Source organism: Lutjanus erythropterus, chromosome 8 (assembly GCF_056507025.1).
Source record: "Lutjanus erythropterus isolate fLutEry1 chromosome 8, fLutEry1.hap2, whole genome shotgun sequence".
In the NCBI taxonomy this organism is placed as follows: domain Eukaryota; kingdom Metazoa; phylum Chordata; class Actinopteri; order Lutjaniformes; family Lutjanidae; genus Lutjanus; species Lutjanus erythropterus.
Window position 1 is genome coordinate 38755470 of NC_139324.1, and position 19926 is coordinate 38775395.

Here is a 19926-nt window from a genome sequence, read left to right on the forward strand (position 1 = left end):
GAGCTACTGCATGATAGACAGTGACAGACATTGACAGAGGTAGACTCATATTTTAATGCATTTGAGCGCATTGCAACTACATTGAATTGGCCGAGGGACATCTGGACTTTTTTGCTCCAGTGTAAATTTATGGGGAAAGCTCAGGAGGTGTGTGCCACCCTCACTGTTGAACAGAGTTTGGATTATGATGTTGTTAAGGCTACTGTTTTGCGTGCCTACGAACCGTTGCCGCAGGCCTACAGACAAAAGTTTAGAAACTGTGGAAAGGATGTCAACCAGACATATGTAGAGTTTGTGTGTGAGAAGGAAATACTTTTTGACAAATGGTGTCAGGCCAGTAAAATCACGGATTTCAGGCAGCTGTGAGAGCTGTTGCTTTTGGAGGAGTTTAAAAAGTGTTTTTGCGCATTGTTGTGTATTTGAATGAACAGAAAGTTACGGCCCTAGCTGAGGCGGCCGTCCTTGCCAATGAGTTTGTTTTAACTCACAAGAGTGTTTTTTCTGTCATCCGTGCACTGGGAGTCAGCGGTGAATGAGGATAAAAAAAAAAAAATAGGTCACCTAAAGTTTTCCGGCGCAACAATTTTTCCACGAGTGAGAATCGTGAATGCTTTTATTGCCATGAACCTGGTCACCTCATTGCCGTCTGTCTTGTGTTAAAGCAAAGCGACCAATCAAAGGGTGAGAGTCCTTCAACTGTTGGACTAATTCAGAGTAAATTGGCTGCCGGTCAACAGGGGCAGCTGACAAAGGAAGTATCGAAATCAGGGATTGACGATGATTGCAAGCCTTTCATTTCGCATGTTTTTTTTTCTGTGACTGCCAATGAGGAAGACAAGGTTCCGATTACTATTTTGAGAGATACCAGCGCAAAGCACCCTTTGGCTCAGCGGGGTGATGTACTCTTTTCTGACCAGTTGTACTGTGGGTCTGACTTGCTGATGTGGGGGATTAAAAACCAACCCTTTAAGACAAGACAAAACAGTTTTGTTCTGGTCAAGAGAAACATCTTGGAAAATGGGACAGTTTATCTTTTTATGATTTCTAATCCACAACAGTCATAACAGAGTTATGAAGCGTTGCTAGACTCTACATTTGGGAAGAGCCTCCAGGCCTGAATTAAACAGTTGCATTGCTCTTCCTCTGACCAGAGAAACCAGCGTCTCCAGCTGCAGGTCCACCAACAGCCAATTGATGACAGCAAAATTCTCCCACTGGCTTGAAATGTGTCAGTCCAAGTCAGTCAGACATCCATGATTCAGTATAATTAGCTTCATTCATACAGGTACTGAACACCTGTATTATTCAGTGTTAAAGTGAAATTATTGTTATTATTACTTGCTGGCAGGCATATTGATGGATTTTGGGTTGAATACCAAACTTATTTTATGGATAAGTAATTAACGACAGTCCACAAGTTTCAAGTTCCTTCATCTCCCAAAGTCATTAACACAGGCGCCTTACAAGGTGCGCTCTGACCCCAGTTCTATACACTCTGTACATTAATGATGTACTTAATGATGTAATTAAGCATCTGCTGCAGCTCATTTAAATATGCAGATTACACAGCACTGGTCAGGTTTTTACAGTCTGACAATTCATTGGTGGAGGGTTTTGGGAGGGAAACACACCTTTTGAAACATGCATGTCCAAGATCATGCCAAGACAGCAAGCATTATGACGGGGGTTGATGGTGTATAATGACCTTATTTTAAAGGGACAGTCTACTCCCAAAATCAAAAATAAATACTTTTTCCCCTGGTCAGTAGTGTTATGTATCCATCTAGACTGTTTTAGTGGTAGTTGCAGAGTTTTGGAGATATCGGTTGTTGAGAAAGTAGTTCTGGTAGATTCTAAAGTACATCAGTTCTAGTAGTTTCTACTGGTTTTATTTTTCAGACAGTTGAATATCTGTTAGATCCACAGAACTCCAACCGCACACAACACGTATCTGAGATTTTAGAGATTTGCATGTTCCTTTGCAAACTTCTGCAATGGTTAGTCTGAAAACCTGCTGGTAAAGTTTATTTTGGTAAATGCCTTTTCAACAACTCTCACCACTTTCCTGCTAAACTTAGTATGTTCCTCATTTCTTCTTTACGCTCTGTCCATCAACAGGTTTTTGTCGTCTTGGTGAAAAAGGAAATACTGCTATAGTTATGATCACTTTGGGGATAATACAGGGCATTTAAACAGAAGAACATATACATGGATTGTGATGTTTAAAGGGAAGTCATCTCATTCTTTCCTCTGCAATTATTATTATAATTATAATATCTATATATATAATATTATAAATTCTGCTAAAATACAGAACTTGAGTGAATCAACTTGTTTACTTTCCACCACTGTAATTATCTGTATATTACCTCAGGGCCATGTGTTGTGGCCATAAGCAGTTCAAGAACAAACATTAAACGAATGCATAAACACACACACACACACACACACACAAACACACACACACACACACACCGGCACTGAACAGCCCATTAGCTGCACCTGATTACTGAAACCTTTCACACATGCTTTCATTAGTGCGACATGACGGTGTGACTGCAGTCAGAGGTGTGAAGAGCTAACAAGCACCAACATGAACACATGATGCAATCATTGCGTTTTTTTTAGATCGGGATCATTTCTGTAATGACTTTCAAACTCTTCTAATGCAGCCTCACCACTTCAACACATGATGTAATTGTTACAAAACGAGTCAACTCGCCCAAATCACACACACACACATTTCTGACTAGCACTAGTGGTATTAAATAATAATATTTTGGTTGAATTAATGCAAAATCTGAAGTCTATTTAACAGATAAAAAAAGGAATTTAATCTCCCACAGATATTAGATATTCACAAATTCGATATCTTCACACAAAAAAGATCACCTCTATGAATTCCAGACTCAAAAGGCAGTTGAAAGGCTATTGATTAATCTAGAAAAATTTATATCACTAGGCTAAATCATCTCCTGGTGTGCCGAGGAGCATTCCACATTATGTCCAGTTTTTCTTAGGGATCAAGTAATCGCTCTGAGTGTGTGCAAATGAGTGAGTGAGTGTGTGTGTGCGTGATCACAGCTTGTCCACAATTAATCTCAAATACTACTGGACCGATCATCTTAATTTTATTGGTGCACATTCATGAGTGTATGCTGAAGGACTTCTGTGAATCAGAGTTCTCAAAAAAAAAAAACTTTAAATACCTGTTCTTAGAGCTTTATGTTTTTTATGGCTGGAGGGATTAAGTTTTAAGGTCATCAGATTCTTGTGAATGTGATATATGAAGAAAGAGAATTTATTCAAACTTCACTTTGACTCTGATTAGATTTTGCTGGTCAATGGTCAAAGATAACTAAACACACTTTTGGCCACAACTCAAGATTTCATACACTAATTATGACAAAATTTCACACAAATGTCTAGAATTAGATAAAACAATGACGTAATGACATTTTATATCCAGAAGGTCAAAGGTAAACTTCACTGTAACATCATAATGTTCAGTTTTCTATCAGTCTTTTGTACTCCTCTTTCTGTAAAAACAGTCTCAAAGTGAATTTCTCATTTCTTGAACAACCATGTCAGAAGACACATCCTGTGGTCGTGGAAAAGATGTTACTCTGTTTCAGAAGAGTCAAATTATTCGCCTGCATCAAGCAAAGAAAACAAGCAAGGAGATTGATGAAACTATTAAAATTGAGTTAAGAACTGTCCAACGTGTTATTAAAACCTGGCAGGATAGTAGTGAACCACTATCTCACGGCTATGTTTAAAAGTGAAAGAAAGAGCATTTCCACACAAACAATGTGACGAGAACTCAAGGAACTGGGACTAAACAGCTGTGTAGCCTTAAGAAAACCACTTATCAGTGAGGCTAATCAGAAAAAATTCAATTTGCTAGGGAGCATAAAGATTGGACTCCAATTTTACCCTGTTCCAGAGTGATGGGGGCATCAGGGTAAGAAGAGAGGCGGATGAAATGAGGCTCCCATCATGCCTAGTGCCTACAGTACAAGCCTGTGGGGGCAGTTTTATGATCTGGGGTTCCTTCAGTTGCTCAGGTCGAGGTTCAGCAACGTTATGAGCCCAAAAAATGAGGTGAACTCACTGCCTGAATATACTGAATGAGCAGGTTTTTTACATCAGTGGATTTTTTTTCTTCCCTAATGACACAAGCATATTCCAAGATGACAATGTCAGGATTCATCAGGCTCAAGTGCTGAAAGATTGGTTCAATCAATGAACTTTGTGCCAAAGCATTCAGTTAAGTAGCACTGACTGTGGATATAACTTGTTTCTTTACAAGACAATTCCCTAGTGAAGAAAGGGGAATGACAATGGAAGTGGAAGAAGGGGGGTTAGTGTACAGCAGGGAGAAGGCAGGAAGGAGGGAGAGATACATGAAGTACACAACTCACAAAGAGCTTTGGTCAGAAGGCTGACGGAGGTCAGTGATGTCTCTTCTGTCTGCTGATGGAAGAACTCTGCTTTCCACAGCTCAACACCTCCTGCAGGAGACCAGAGCCTCCTCACACAGAAACTGTGCTCATATACATCATGCTCATCTTCATCTCTCTGCTCACTGTCACTCTCAACCTGCTGGTCATTATCTGCATCACCCACTTCAGGCAAAGATAAACCTCTCAGTCTACTCAAATACATTGTTATACTGCTGTTAAATTCACTATAAGAAGGCAGAACAGTTTCAAAAAGAGGTGCAAATGTTGTAAAATGTTTATTGATATTCTCAATGTTGTTGCAAAAACAGATCTTTTCTGCACATCAACAAACTTTAGTTTCACCTGCTGAGTTTATTAGATGTGTACATAAATTATCTCTGAGTTTACACAAAGACAGAGAAAATATAAGTGCTCTTATTTTCTTACAAATATGAATTTTGTCCTTTTTTTACAGCTGAAATCAGGGCCAACATTTGGTCTTGTTACTTCAATGTGTGTGTATGTGTTTAGTGTCACACACAGTGTGGGAAAATTAAGACAGTTTTCTGCTTTTGATGTGTAGTCAGATGCTCACCAAATCACTTCTTTTTTCCTCAGCCTTTAAGTAACCTCATCCTTGATGTAACTTATGATTTTATCATTTCATGTTTTCTATAGATCCACAAACTTCAGTTTCTCCTGCAGAGTGTTTTCACACATTTACAGAGGCTGACACACAATCACAGACTGAAATTATTATCATTTGACAAACTTTTAAACCAACAGCTGGAGATTCAGTCCCCCTTTTATTGCTATTCAGTGGCTTTGAACAGTTCTTACTGCTTTTATTGTACAACAGTTACTCTTTTTGATAATATTCGTGTTGATAGATATATGATAATCTCTCTCTGCAGGCAGCTCCACTCCCCCACCAACCTCCTCCTCCTCTCTCTGGCTGTCTCAGACTTCCTTGTGGGCCTCCTGGTGATGCCGGTTGACATCCTGCTGTCCAGCTCCTGCTGGCTTCTGGGTGACCTCATATGTTTTCTGTATTATATCATATGTTTCACCCTCATATCAGGCTCTGTGGGAAGCATGGTGCTCATATCAGCTGACCGCTATGTGGCTATTTGTGACCCTCTGCATTACCCTGTCAGAATCACTGGAAAACTAGTGACCCTCAGTGTTTGTGTGTGCTGGATCTGCTCTGTTTTCTACAGCATTTTCTCTTTATTTGATCACCTGAAACAACCCGACAGGTACACTTCCTGCCATGGAGAGTGTGTGGTTAGCATTGCAGGATATGTGGACCTTGTTGTCGCCTTTATTATCCCCATCACTGTCATCATAGTTCTGTATATGAGAGTGTTTGCGGTGGCCATGTCTCAGGCTCGTGCCATATACTGTCGTGTTGCATCTGTTAAATCTGAGTTGAAAGCAGCCAGGAGTCTTGGCATTCTTGTACTCGTTTTTCTGATTTGCTACTCTCCAGGTTACTGCATTTACCTCACAGGCCAGAGAGTTGTGATTGATTTAACTAAGACCTTTTTGGGCTTTGTGTTTTATTTTAACTCCTGTCTGAACCCTCTAATCTATGCTTTTTTGTACCCCTGGTTTAGAAAAGCTATTAGACTCACTGTCACTCTTCAGATACTGAAACCTGACTCCCGCGAGACCAACATGCTGTAGACAGAGACACTGTGCTGTGAATGAGACCTCTGGTTCTTTTTTACCATCACATTTTACCAGACAATCTATATATACAATATCAACTAGAATCTGCATTTTTAAAATCTGCATTATCTGATATCAGGAAATTGTTGTCTTTGTTGTACCATTTTTTTTCACATCCTTGTGGTTTATTCGTTCATGCACTGTCTTATTTATTGATACATTTCATTTTTCAAAACATTCAACACTATTACTGATGTCTTTTCTTCAATACTCACAAGAAATCTGTTTCACTCCCCTTCCCAGCTTGTGTCACTTCTCCATCTCACATTAAATTCTTACATCAGTCTGTTAGAATGATCAGATTCAAATTCACAAAGTTAGTGAAATAAAATGTCCTGCTCCAGCTGCAAATGCAGAAAAAACATCCAGCATTACTGTTATACTATAATATATGACATCATTAGACTATTATTACTAATGCCTCACACAGTTTCATATTTGCTTTCAGCTGTGTCGGAGTCGTGTTAAGTTATTGCTGATGAAAACCCTTGAATGAAAAGACTTCCTGTTTGTGCTGTTTCACAATAAAAGCATTTCAATAGCAAACTTCTATTCTTATATTCCTCTTCTATTGTGAAGAAGACAGCGTGTCTATCTCAGAGACATATATGAATGGTTTATCCACCACTTTACAGCCACTTGACTTGAGCCTCCTCGAGCTCGTTCGCAATTAAAAGACACACCTTCATGCTGGTAGCCCTGTTGTAATGGAAATGCAAACCCCTGCTGTGCGGGGCTGACTGAGACTGAGTTAAAGCGAGTCAGTGTGTATGGAAAAGAGCCAAAAGTCACACTATAACCATGCTTATTTTGTCCAACCAACAGTCCAGCCCAAAGTATTCATATTTAATGTCATGTATCTGCAATTAAAAACATAGCAAATAGCTCAACAATACTCTGCTTAAATGTGAAAATATCAAAGTTTCTATCTTTATGTTGGAGTGGAGTTGAAGAAGGAAATTCTGAAACTTGGTGCAGCTCTGATGACTGGTAAAGCATGTGACAAAATGTGGGGGAGGCAAACCAGCTGATGTGGTTCCAACAAATCTGATTTTAAGGCCAAGAAGGCTTGTTTTTAACTTCCAAAATAGTGATAAAATAATAATGGCTTTTTAAGTTGTTATCTCCTGAGTGCCTCAGATTTCTTCAGCAGCTGAACTGAACAGCAACAGAGGCAGTTAAAACACTAAATAAATTAGGCATGTTAGCCCAGTGTGTCTGCTGTAGTATCTAATAATGTTACTTAAGTTTTTAGGCTACTATTCTAAGATTTTACTGATTTGAATTTACTTAAAATAATTTAAAATTTACAAATAAAATAAATACAAAAACATGAATATTGTGCCCCATTTAGTATAACATAATTATGTCGATGCAATTAAATAATTGTTACAATATTGTTGGGTTAAAGCAGAGAAAACCACTTGGTTAAAGTCAGGGAAAGATAAGGACATGATGTTGACACTCATGATGTTGGTGCTCTGCTGCCCTCCTGTGTCCTCCTCCTTGCACATACACACACACATACACACACACACACACACACTCAGTGGTTAGAAATAATGAGTGACTACTGTCTGACTCAGAACTGAGACACATTTCTATGTTTGAACTCGATTGAATCCCCCAGTTCTGTGCCGATAGGACACACACATTAACACAACTACACTCAGACGGAAATGAAACACCTTCTCCTCCAACATTTCTACTGGCCTCTGATTGGCTGATTATTTGGGAGAAGTGTCATTATTAATAACTGTCAGTGTTTCACTGTATCACCCTCTCAAGCAGGATAAGAAAGCTAATCTAGGTGCACTGTTATTTTTTAAAAAGAAGTAGAATCAGTATTTGTCTGAGCCGTTCATAAATACACCAGAGAGATACCTGATGTTGGGTTTCACGTCAGATACCTTTGTTTTAGGTTGGTAACATGTCCTGATCAAAGCAAAAAAAAAAACACTACACACTTCTAGTCACTTTAGAAACTGTCTTAACACTTCATTAAACATATTAGCCTGTGTTCATATTGCTGTGAAGTGTGATGGGAAAGATCGGTCAGCTGGGTAATAAAAAAAAAAGTGCAAATGTGGCTGAAATGTTGCAAATGTATAACAACATCTACAGGAGAAAAACGGGGAGGAGGATAATTAGTATTTGAATAATGACCGGTGTGGGGAAGTAAAGAGGACAGTGTTCATTTCCCCTCCAGGTTTGTGTTTCATTTCCCAAAATTTTCTGACTCAGACTGACAAATACAATCTGTATCTGACCATCGGCACCACCTGGGGTTCAAATATTGGTGGTGCTGTCAGCTGATACCCTCAAAAAAACCACGGGCAGGCTCCAAAACGTCTTTCAGACAGAACACCACGTCTCAGGTCAGGAAATTCATCTCAGTTTTATGGCTCCGTGATTCTGTTGATGCTGGAGGCAATAAGGTATGATATTATCAGGTCAATCAAAAAGTAACAAGAAATTTCCTGCACCAAGTGCTTCACATAGAAGACACGAAGAATGAACACAAAAACAGGGATAGAATGAAATGAGATGAAAAATAAAACCCACTTCCTGGAGGCCAGTGCTATCTTGCTTGTAGTCCAGAGATGAACGGTGTTGCTAAGTAGCTAGTTTGATAGTGCTGCTTATTGAAGCTACTTGCAATAGTGCAGCACAGTGGACAGAGCTATGTTGGTTCACACAGAAAGAATATTACTGGGGATACACCTGCACCTCCATATACCTGCAACAACGACACACTACAGACACCTGCTGTTGTCACGACCTACCTGGCAGTCTGCTGCTTATCCCAGCAAAAATCTTTCTGTCTCGGTGTGTCTGGATAAGCTCTGGCCGAGCTGCAGTCCCAGCTCTAACAGTCACGGTTCACCACTGAAATTATTAAGTGTTTTTCAGCTTCTTTAAACACATCAACACGTGTTAATTCTGCTGTGAAGTGTGGTGGAAAATATACCTGCGCCTGCATTTACTGTAGTCTGTTTTGCACTTTAAATATTATTTATTGCAAATACCGGTGCAGCCATGTTTTTTATTTCTTGTAAATGATCAATGTCATTGCACACTGTCCTTTTATAAATCAAATCAACTAAGCTAAATCAGTCAGCAAGGAAGGTCAAAAAACACACTGAGGTAAGATTGTAGGGGTTTATATCCCTTCTGTGTCTGCCACTGTCTTATATCTGTTGTCTGAATACTTAAGATGTCAGTTCAATGTAGGTCCAGTTTACCAGCAGCAGAGGGCGCTATTTACCTGCTAATGAGCATGTGAGGAGAACAGAGGACAATGTTCATGTGTATGTTTCATTTGTAATTTCAGAGTCATCTGTCAATAATTTCCTGACTCAGACCGACAAACACACGTCTGTTTGTCGTAGGAGGTAGGGACTGATCATCAACACACAGGCATCACTACAATGAAACACAATGAAAAGTTTAAGGGTAAATAAAGAGTTCTTTCATCAGACAGGATGTTATTTGTATTACAATGAAGCCTGTGTTTTACGTGGGTAAGTTTACTTCAGTCAACTTCACTGACAGCATGATCAAATGTTGGACTGACTTTATCAGTAACTTCATCATGTTGACGATGTAACGCAGCAGTCAGTCCACAGGATGCTCTCTGCTGTGACTGCAAGTCAAATAACTGGGGAAAATCAAAGCCTCTCACTGTGAAAACTGACATTTACGCACAAAACTGCAAAAATGTTTCCACACTTGGAAAGAAAAAAGTGTCAGAGCGTTGTTCCAGTGCGCTCCGTGTGTGTAATATTTGTTAATTAATGTAATTTAAACTTAATTACAAGCAAAAACATTTGACCAGTCTGGTTCCTCCACAGAACATTTACCACAGTGATACAAACTGATTACTGATGTACAAAAACATCTCACTGTAGAGAAACAACAGACTTTATCAAATATGTACTTGTGTTTTATCAATACTGATAAATGCTCATTAAAAGTTAATAAATAAATTGTCAGGAGTACGCAAATGGACATTGTAACATGAATGAAATACAAAAATCTATGTATAGTGAAAAAGAAATGTACAAATGTAAGTGTGTTCCTTATTTTAATATATTCATCACATATATTTTGGCAGACTGCATTTGACATACTATATTGTATTGGGACATACTAAATAGTTTTTTGGCGTACTGAAAAGTATGGTAGTATGGGTATTAAGAGTCACAGTCAGTTATCCGTTTGTGAAGGTATCCCTGGTGGTGAACCCACAGGAGTGAACTGCTGGTTTGATCTGTGTTAATGTGCTGCCAGCTAGTGGTGATCATCTGTAACTACACTATCAAAAATGGACGTTTCTGAGGGGATGCAGAGCTGAAGTCTGTTTAAAAAAAGGTGAGTATGTTTGTGTAATGTTAAACTAGCACAAAGACATATATGGAGCTGATATAATTAATGTAATTAACAGAATGATGCAATGTTTCAAATATGACTATGTTTTTGCAACAAGACAGCAAAAACATATATAATACAGCAACTTTGATTTTGTTTCTTAGTTTCTTTAAGTAATAAATCATTGTAACTTTTTAGCCTTGATGAGCCTTGACATGAGCTTGACTAACAGGATGAAGATTTACATTTATTAAGACTTACAGGTTAGGGTTGGGGTTAACTGATTGGTTGGTTGAGTGACCTCACAGATGATGTCACAGTTTAGATATTATCATGGTTCTGACCATGTAACCACCTCTGACCTCACTGGTTCCAACCTCACAGACGATGTCACACTCAAGACATCATCATGCACTCTGATGATGTCACTGCTTCTATCAATGGGTGAAGGTGAATAAAATAAGATCCAACTTGAATTTTATTGGATTGACAGTCAGTAAGACGACACCAGCAAACTCTTGATTATTAATTTTACCATCACATATTTCACGTCCATGCCCACCACCTGCAGTTTGAGCACCACTGATTTATAAAACCTTCAGTCCAATAAGAATAATAATAATCACCATTTTAATGTGTTATTCAGTATTTTCCTTCGCTGGATCTCTGCAGCTTCTTTCAGCTGATCAACTTATTTCCAACTCACGTCACTGAAACACAGAAAACCTGTTTGTGCCTCCTGAGGCGGCGCGCTGACAGCAGGCAGCTCACAGTTTATACGGGGAACAAGAACCCAGTTTTAAACAGAACCCACAGGACCAGGAAGGAATACAAACATCAAACCAAACCCTCTGAACTTTTCTTTGATTGTTTCCTTCATTGATCTCTTCACCAAAGATTATCTTCCATTTAAAGATCTCATTAATAATTTGCATGAATCGTTAGATTGAATTATTGTGTCACAGCAGCAAAAACTTCAAACTTTCCTTCAAAACCAGTCAGACTCCAGGATCTGTACTGGGACGAAGCTTCAGACAGGAATCACCTGAGGAGATAAAAACACCATGAGTCAGGATTTATACTTTAATCATTCCTGCAAATGAGACATTTGATTTTGAACCCAACTCAAACTCTTTTAAAAAAAACAGCTTTACCAGCTTAAAATATTTTGTCAACACAATCTACTTTTCTTCTTTAGAAAAAATGAAAGTGAATAATAGTTAATATTACTTTTTTTAAATTAAAACAGAGTAATTTCTGAAATCCATTTTTTGAGTCTCTAAACATAAGAGACTCAAGTTCAAGTATCTCAACTAAAGATTATAGGTCGACAAAACTTAAGAGTCTGACTTTGATTCAAGACTCAGAAATCTCTGACAGTAAGTTGCCTTGAAATTTAAAAGATTTGTTTTCTTGATGAGAGGCAATAAAAACGGTGAGGTGACCTGTTAACTCACAATAAATGCATTTATCTCTCATTTTTAAAGTATTTAACGTGTATATGTGTGCGTTCAGATGATATAAGGTGTTATGGAAATGTTCGGGAAGGTTCATTCATGGACAAATGAACTCCTCATTTGTCATTTTTAAAAAGTGGGTCCCCAGAAAAAAGTCTGTGAAACGCTGCTCTTCTAGGAACATTTACGACACTTATCCTTAATTCTGAGAAAATTTCTTCACATTTAAAGACGTCCTCCGGTGAAAATCTTGTTTTTAACCTCGTCAACACGTCCATGTGGTGTTTTTTTTATGTTACGAGTCACATCAGGAGAGAAATAAGAAGTAAACAGCATGTCTGGATGTTTCTGCCTTTGAAACTGGATTCAGTCAGGCTGATGTCATAAACCTCCGCAACCAAAAAAGGTGTTTAGAGGGCGGAGACTATTTGTATATACAGTGAGGTGTGGAGCTAAATGTGAGATATTTTAACAAGGTGTTTGAATTTATTTTTTTAAAAAAGGATATCATTTATTACGTCTTGCAGAACATTTAATATTGGTTCAAACATGACTGGAGGTGAACTTTAATGGATCAAATTATATTTCTTACCTAGTTAGTCCAGACCATGGTGATGAGGGCGGAGTCTTCATCTGCTGATTCATACCTGGAGGATCTTCGCCTCCGAGCTCCTCCTCCTCCTCTGCATTTCTGTGAGACGAAGACGATGATTTGATGTCAGGTTTGAGGAGGGTCGACAGTGATGCAGATATTTGTGGAGTGAACATTTAAGCATTTTGTGCAAAAATATTATTATATGTCTTATATGTATTATATATTAATTATTTAAGGGACACTACAGTGAGTGGAACATTATGATCCACTCACTGCACATTATCCTGCTTATTACACTTCAATCATTTGAAACAAAATATTAATTCAAAGATTATTTTATTGATTTAAGAATGAACTGATTGTTCCCCCAGAGTCGATGATCAGAACTGTGTCCATATCAATGATCTGTTTCACAGAAATAAAAGACCTTTGACAAGAAGAATCGAATATTTAACAAATTTAAAAGGTTAATTAAAAAGGTTAATGTAAGGGCAGCTGTTTAGCTCAGTTAGTAGAGAGTATTTTTGTCATTCCTCTTTAATTTTCCACATTTATTTCTGTCTATTATCCCTGCTGCTACGACTCCACATTATAAAACACGCTGCTCCTCCTCAACCAGAAACAACACAAACACTCACCAGTAAAATTTGCTGACAGTACTTCTGTATTTATGCAGGACTTTTATTTGTAATGGAGTATTGGTATGTAGTTGCATGAGTACTTTTCCTGCGGTATTTGCTCACCGGAGCGCAGCTGTTTCCCTGTTTGACGCACAGCTCCAGTTTGCAGTGCAGGTAAACTTCGCTGTTTTTCTCTGAGAACTCGAACATGTTGAAGGAGAAGTAGCTGGACGTTCCCAATCCGTTTCCCACCATCTCCACCGTCTGGTCAGCAGGGTTCGGACACCTGCACACAAACAGGAAACACACACATGATTTGTTCTTTATATAATGACAGTTCTCCTAAAATTAGATTAAAAAATATATATTATCTTACTTACAGTATCACATTATATTGTACTGTGTACTACTATATAGCGATATATTGTATCTTGCCAATATTCAACTCAGTCGTGTTTTTCTCTCACTTTTTCCTGATGAGGTCGTATCGCAGGCTTCCGGCAGGTGATGGCAGGTTGGTTGCCCAGCAGGAGTCGGTCACCACGGCAACCTTTGTGCCATCCAGCCCCTTCGTCTTCAGCTCCAGCCAGACCTTCTGGTTCAGCCGGACCTCGGCGTTTGGCCCAATGAGCTGCGTGCGGCCGGGGTCGGAGTAGGCGTTCATCATCAGGGTGTAGTTCCAAACTCCAGAGATGATCTGCTTCATCACAGAGCTGCAGGACACACACACACACACACACACACACACACAGACACATATCAGCTGTCTGACACTTTACCATGTGACACAGTGACAACAGCTGAAGCTCCACCCACCCGTCTTTGATCAGGAAGACCAAAGTATTGATCTCTGGTTTGGCGTAGAGGCAGGAGAAGTCAATCTGTACTTGATTTTGGCGGGTGACAATGTTGTTCAGCGAACTGTTGATGATGGTGTTCTGATAGATCACGTGACTTTGGTTCATCTAGAATGTGACAGGAAGTGAGAAAAACTCATGAGGCCAGCTCACATTCACCTGCAACAACTTTACTCACAGAGAAAAAAGACAGTTACAAGTCAAATCTAATCTAGTCTAAATTTTATGCCTTAAAATGTCTTAAATATGACTATGACTCAAGATTGTGACAGGATCAATTTAATCAATTTAATCAATTTTTGTTATTTTCTGACATTTTATGGACCAAACAATTAATCAATTAGTGGATAAATTATTGTCAGATAGATATTTTTCACCACTGATTGATCAGTCAGCATGTTGTATGCGTCCACCCACCGTGACCTCGGCGCCGCAGGTGTTGCTGATGTCGAAGCTGAACGTCACCATGTGCGTCCTGTTGTCAATGTGACCCGTGCAGTTCTGGTCCCTCAGGTGTAAAAGGGAGGGGTCGATGCCTCTGTCCTCCAGGAGACACCCGGCCAGAGTCAGAGAGGCAGAGTTCTGCGTGCAGACGGTCGGTTCACCTGAACACACACACACACACACACACACACACACACACACACACACACACACACGGGAGTTAATGTTAAATGATGTAATCCTCTCATATTCAGCTCGTGTTCTCGTGTCACACTCGTTACCTAAAGTGTTGCTCAGTTTGTACTTGGAAGCAAAAATGGCCCGACAGAGGCAGCGGGTTCCACCTTGCTGCTTGTCACCACAGAACTCGTGAGCACTGCAGAACTGGTCCTGACAGAAGGCCTGAGGGGCAGCAGCTATACACACACACACACACACACACACACACACCAACATAACATTTGTTTATTGTTCATGTAAACAAGTTTCATGATTTAATTTTTACTGAGCGGAAGAAAGTCCAAAAACACTGCACTGGTCCTTTAAGACTTTAGCGGTCACTCAGTCACAATTTGTTTTAATTTTGATTTTATATACATATATATATATATGTATATATATTATACTGTAGTTATACTGTAAGTACATTCTGATTAAAATTAAAGGTTGTGTTTGGTGTATTAAACCCTTCTGTCTCTTCTGTATTCTCGTCCCGTCTCATGGTGTGAAACAGAGTAGTTGACTCTTACAGCAGCCGGCCGTCGTCCTCCAGCCGCTCATCGTGATGTTGCGTTTCAGGCTGCAGGATTTGGCGTAAGCCTCCAAAAACTGGCACTTGAGGCCGTCCACTGCCGGATACCTGCACAAGGTGTCTGTGCAGGCGGTTATGAAGGGCTCCGGGTCAGAGATGTTGTGGCAGGCGGTGAAGGGCGGCTGCCTCAGCAGGTTACAGCTGTTCAAGTAAAACAGAGAGCGAGAAGGAGAGAAGATCAGCAGGTTTCTGAATACAGTTATCAGTGTTTATCACGGCAACATGCAGTAGGAACGTATGATAAAGATGACGTGTTCCTGACAGTGGTGATTTTGTCAGTGGAAATTCTGATGTTGACATCCTTTTATTTCATGAATGAAAATAATAAAAACAAAAACAACAAATATTCAGTCTGACATGAAATAGTCGTCTCTGTTCAGGTTCCAACCTAATTAGATCACAGAAACCCTCTCAGAGGACTCAGAAATTAAAGTGGACTAAGAAGTGTTTGCTTCATGTCCACCACTGTCCTGTCAGGTGGGAAGACAGAGGAGAGACGACCTGACTGTGGACACTCTCCTCTTACATTCAAACTGAGAGACAGACTTGAGGACAGGTTGGACAGTTCTTACTGTTGAGTCATGCGTTTGCAGTCGATCGTCCTGTTACCAGTGTCCCGGTGCTGAATCTCACAGCTAGGGGGCGACAAACAGAGCAGAATGTTAAATTTGAAACTCCTTTAATAAACAGGACGTGTGAGTCCACGTGTGACGGAGTCGTACCTGGCGGCGCTGTGTTTGGAGGACTTCTCTGCTTTCAGGGTGGAGGTGTGACTGCTGTTGGTGGGGCTGCCACACAGACCTGCAGCTCCAACACGTCCTGTCCACGTCGAGAGACAACGACGACAAAGAAATCAACTTTAAACCTGAGAGACACGACTGACGTCCTTTAATTCAAACAACAGCTCTGAAAAACAGCTGACAGAATCTGGTTTCCAGAATGTTAGAAGAACGTTGTGGGAATGTTTCTTGAATGTTCCCGGATATTAAAATGACAAGTTGTTCTGACATAAAATTAATGGTATCGTCGTGTTCCTGCAACGTTCTTGGATGGTCACTTGCATGTTTCCACTTTCCACTTAACGTTAGGTTTAAATGGCAAGTTTTTCCGAAATAATTCTAATGTTACGTTCTGGGAAGATTAATTGAACGTTTTAGGAAGGTTACATTTGTGCAGCATCCTTAAACCTGAAGAAAACCAACAGGGAACCTCATGGGAACGTTACAAAAGTTAACTGCAAACATGTGACTTTTTATTAGAATGTTTTGGGAATGTTTCTTTGAACAAAACATTTGTGCAACATCTATAAAACGTTGTGGAAGGGTTACCCTACAGAACCTTATGAGAACATTACAGAAATGACTCTTTGTATATGTGGTTACTGGAACCTTTTGTAAATCTTTTGTCGATCAAAATATTTACAAAAGGTTCTTAAAATATTATTGGAGGGTTACCAAATACAAACCCTGCAGGAAGGTTTCTGGAATGTTATGAGAAGGTTATGTGTTGGTTCAGTAAGGCCATGGACAGGCACAAATACTTTGGTCCACATGTTTACCCGTCACGTGCGCCGTGTAGCCGTCAAAGAAAACGGTCACGTTGGCGAATCGTATCTCTGCAGTGACTCCAGTCGGGTCTTTGGACAGCGAGACGCCGTGAACCAGCTGAGACGTGGAGTTGAGCGTCAGGACTCGGTCATCAACCTAAATCACAGCAGAGAGACAAAGTGAAGGAAACATCAGACATACGGTAAATACATACATACAAATATGTGCTTGTTCCTACATAAACATTATTTCTCACAGCAAAACTCCTCTCTCAGTCTGATCTAAGTTGTTTTAATTAACATTTTATTCCTGAGGGAATTTCTTGTGCCAGATTTTAGTCCAAAAATACAGTAACATCAGAAAAACAATAGAATAATAATATATTAAATATAAAGTGAATAAGGAGTAAATGCAAACAACAGTGCAGAATAGAACAACAATAGAAGATAAGTTGGGTAAAATGTAAATTAAAATAAACTGAAATATAAACGTAGTGTTGGAAATGACATTATAAGTAACACTGGCAACAATAATTATATTAGAAATAATATCTGGTGCAATAATAAAAAGTAATATTGCACCAGATAATGAACGAAATATATTTTGAAAATAATATTACATATTAAAATAATATGTGATATTGAACCTAATATTGGACATTGAAATAGTGAAAGTTAATTTTGCAAATAAAATGATTTTTTATACATTTATATAAAAATATTATATATGTAATATTTTTTATATATAAGATATATAAGTTTGAATATATGGAATAAAAATCTGAATATATTAAATGAAAGTCTGAACATATGTCTGGTGCTGCGTATCAAACACTGCTCTTAGAATGATTATGATAACTCACCCGAACTCTTCCACCTTGCTCCAGGTAAATCTTCACACCTGGCCCGCTCAGCGACAGGATCAGGTGATCCACGAACGTCACATCCACATGGCGTCTCTCCCGGAAACCAGCCAGCAGGTCGAAACCTGAGCGTCCGTGAGGCCTCATCAGACGGTACACGCAGCGATCAGGAACCGAGAGGTTCCTGCTGAAGAAATCGATGACGGTGGAGCCGGTGACGGTGCACACCGGAGGAGGTCCACGGCAACTGAGACGGACAGAGAGAGACAAAAAAATCCAGAGACGGCGATGAAATAAAGATGTTTTATCACCTGAAGATGTCATTTACACTGAATATAAATATGATAAAACATAAAGAGGCACTCTGAAAACATTTGTATCATGTCTTCTGTGGCTCTGGTTTAAAATACTATTAATATTATTATTATAATATTATCATATATTACTGAGTCCGACTTTATTCCATGTATGAAGCAAACATATTTACATGTTGTTGCCCTGGCAAACCTCTGTGGGTCCACAGGTGCTGACAGGACTGAGGACTCCAGGCACGGTACAGATCATTCTGGAGCACGTCTCTGGTTTCAGGATCTCAGATGTCGTATTTACAGCAAAAGGAGCATCTGGAAGGTGAACGGAGGTTTGTGAAATTTGTTCAAAACCTTCACATATTTATTTTAGGTGAAATAAATCTAGAACAACTCCTTTATGTTTATTTCTGGTCATTTTTGTTTGGTGAGAATTTATTTAAACATATTCCTATTACCATTCCAGAGTCAAATTAAGATGAAATAAAGGAAACAATACGATTTTTACTCTTACTTAGTAAAAAATCTGAATTTCAAAGCAATATCACCATCAAACAAAGTTCAAACAGCCAATTATGCAACTGAATTTCTTTTCCTCCTGTTTGACTACAACTGTAACTGCACACCTGGTGAAAATATGCTGAAGTACAACATTTATGATGCAGTTTTAAAAGTATTATCATGGATTGCCGGGTTTTATCCATATTTATATTGGCTGTTATTGGGAGTTTTAATTCAAAACACTATTTATTTCCAGACAGTCAAGTTACAAATAGTATAAACCTCCCCAAAACTCTGAAATATTGATAAACACAATAAATATCACTGAATACCAAAGCGCTCCATGCTGTACAGAGAGATACAGGGGTCTCCAACACACCTGATTCAAATGATCAGCTCATCATCAAGCCTCTGCAGAAGCCTGATAACAACCTGATCATTTGAATCAGGTGTGTCGGAGCAGGGAAACATTTAAAACATGCAGGGCAGTGTGCCTTGAGGACCAGGGTTGAGAAACACTGTTCTAAAATAACTGGAAAAAGGCTGCCGTTCTCTCTTCGTGGCTGGAGATTGGTTTAGTACCTCAGTTCTACCACTAGATGGAAACAGACACTGTGCAGTCTCATGTAAAGAAGGCACTTGTACAAAGTCTGACAGAAGAGAATAACATAAATTTTACAATATCACATTTTGTTTTGAGGATCCCTGAAAAGTACCTGAGAGTCTGCATCCGCTCAGGTCCATGAAAACAGACTTTTGTGCTTGAGCCTTTGAAAACGTCCATGAATCCACAGAAGTGTTACCAACCCTTGCATTCACAGCCTGGAGAGGTAACACACAAAAATAACATGCAGCGTCTTCAGACATCACTACAGTTTTGTTTAAATCTATTCTTTTTTTGGTCAAATTGTTGAAACAATCATCACCTGTGACAGAAATACACCTGTAGGCATTTGGAAAAGACAGCGAGTCCAGCCAGATAATAAGAAGTAACGAGGAAAAGAGTATAACATGGATCAATACATGACAAAATAAAAATGACGTAAGAGATGTAACAGCGTTTTACTTTTACTCCCTTGATTTTAACACACATATCACTTTCTACTCCTTAAATCTTCAATACAACATTGTTACTTTAGTTTTAATGCAAAATGAAAACAACATAAAAAGATGTAATGAGATGAAAACGGTATAAAAACACAACAAGACAAAACCAACATAAAAAGAAGAAGAAGACAAAAACCATGTGGAAAAATGTAACAAGATGAAAATGATGTAAAAAGACGTAACAGGATGAAACCATCGTCAAAAGAGTCCAGAGGATCAAGTCCTGGATAATAAGGAACACATTTCTAGTTTTTGTCTAATTTAATT

The 19926-nt window shown here is 39.0% G+C and overlaps 2 protein-coding genes across 2 annotated transcripts; one reads left to right on the forward strand and one right to left on the reverse strand.

The window, feature by feature from the left end:
* The first annotated feature begins 5080 nt into the window (after nucleotides 1–5080).
* Nucleotides 5081–6732, forward strand: LOC146323268 (trace amine-associated receptor 4-like). The gene has a single exon (XM_084724165.1). It carries the CDS (start codon nucleotides 5340–5342, stop codon nucleotides 6132–6134), a length of 795 nt encoding a protein of 264 aa, XP_084580291.1. The 5' UTR covers nucleotides 5081–5339; the 3' UTR covers nucleotides 6135–6732.
* Nucleotides 6733–11010: 4278 nt separating this feature from the next.
* Nucleotides 11011–19505, reverse strand: LOC146323269 (alpha-tectorin-like). The gene is made up of 15 exons (XM_084723910.1): nucleotides 19479–19505; nucleotides 19269–19374; nucleotides 18231–18366; nucleotides 17744–17990; nucleotides 16893–17037; nucleotides 16057–16153; nucleotides 15907–15969; nucleotides 15273–15475; nucleotides 14805–14939; nucleotides 14497–14684; nucleotides 14039–14187; nucleotides 13690–13935; nucleotides 13346–13508; nucleotides 12600–12698; nucleotides 11011–11595 (listed from the first exon to the last, which is right to left on the reverse strand). The coding sequence occupies exons 1-14, from the start codon at nucleotides 19503–19505 to the stop codon at nucleotides 12600–12602; spliced, it is 2004 nt and encodes a 667-aa protein (XP_084580036.1). The 3' UTR covers nucleotides 11011–11595.
* Nucleotides 19506–19926: the final 421 nt, after the last annotated feature.

What these genes read in the sequence shown, in the direction of transcription:
- LOC146323268 (XM_084724165.1), top strand. Translation starts at nt 5,340, where the DNA reads ATGATAATCTCTCTCTGCAGGCAGCTCCACTCCCCCACCAACCTCCTC.
- LOC146323269 (XM_084723910.1), bottom strand. Translation starts at nt 19,505, where the DNA reads ATGCCTACAGGTGTATTTCTGTCACAG. An exon ending in CAGGTGTATTTCTGTCACAG is followed by an intron (nt 19,375 to 19,478) that starts GTGATGATTGTT and finishes TTACCTCTCCAG; the next exon opens with GCTGTGAATGCAAGGGTTGG. An exon ending in GAGGACGACGGCCGGCTGCT is followed by an intron (nt 14,940 to 15,272) that starts GTAAGAGTCAAC and finishes GTGTGTGTATAG; the next exon opens with CTGCTGCCCCTCAGGCCTTC.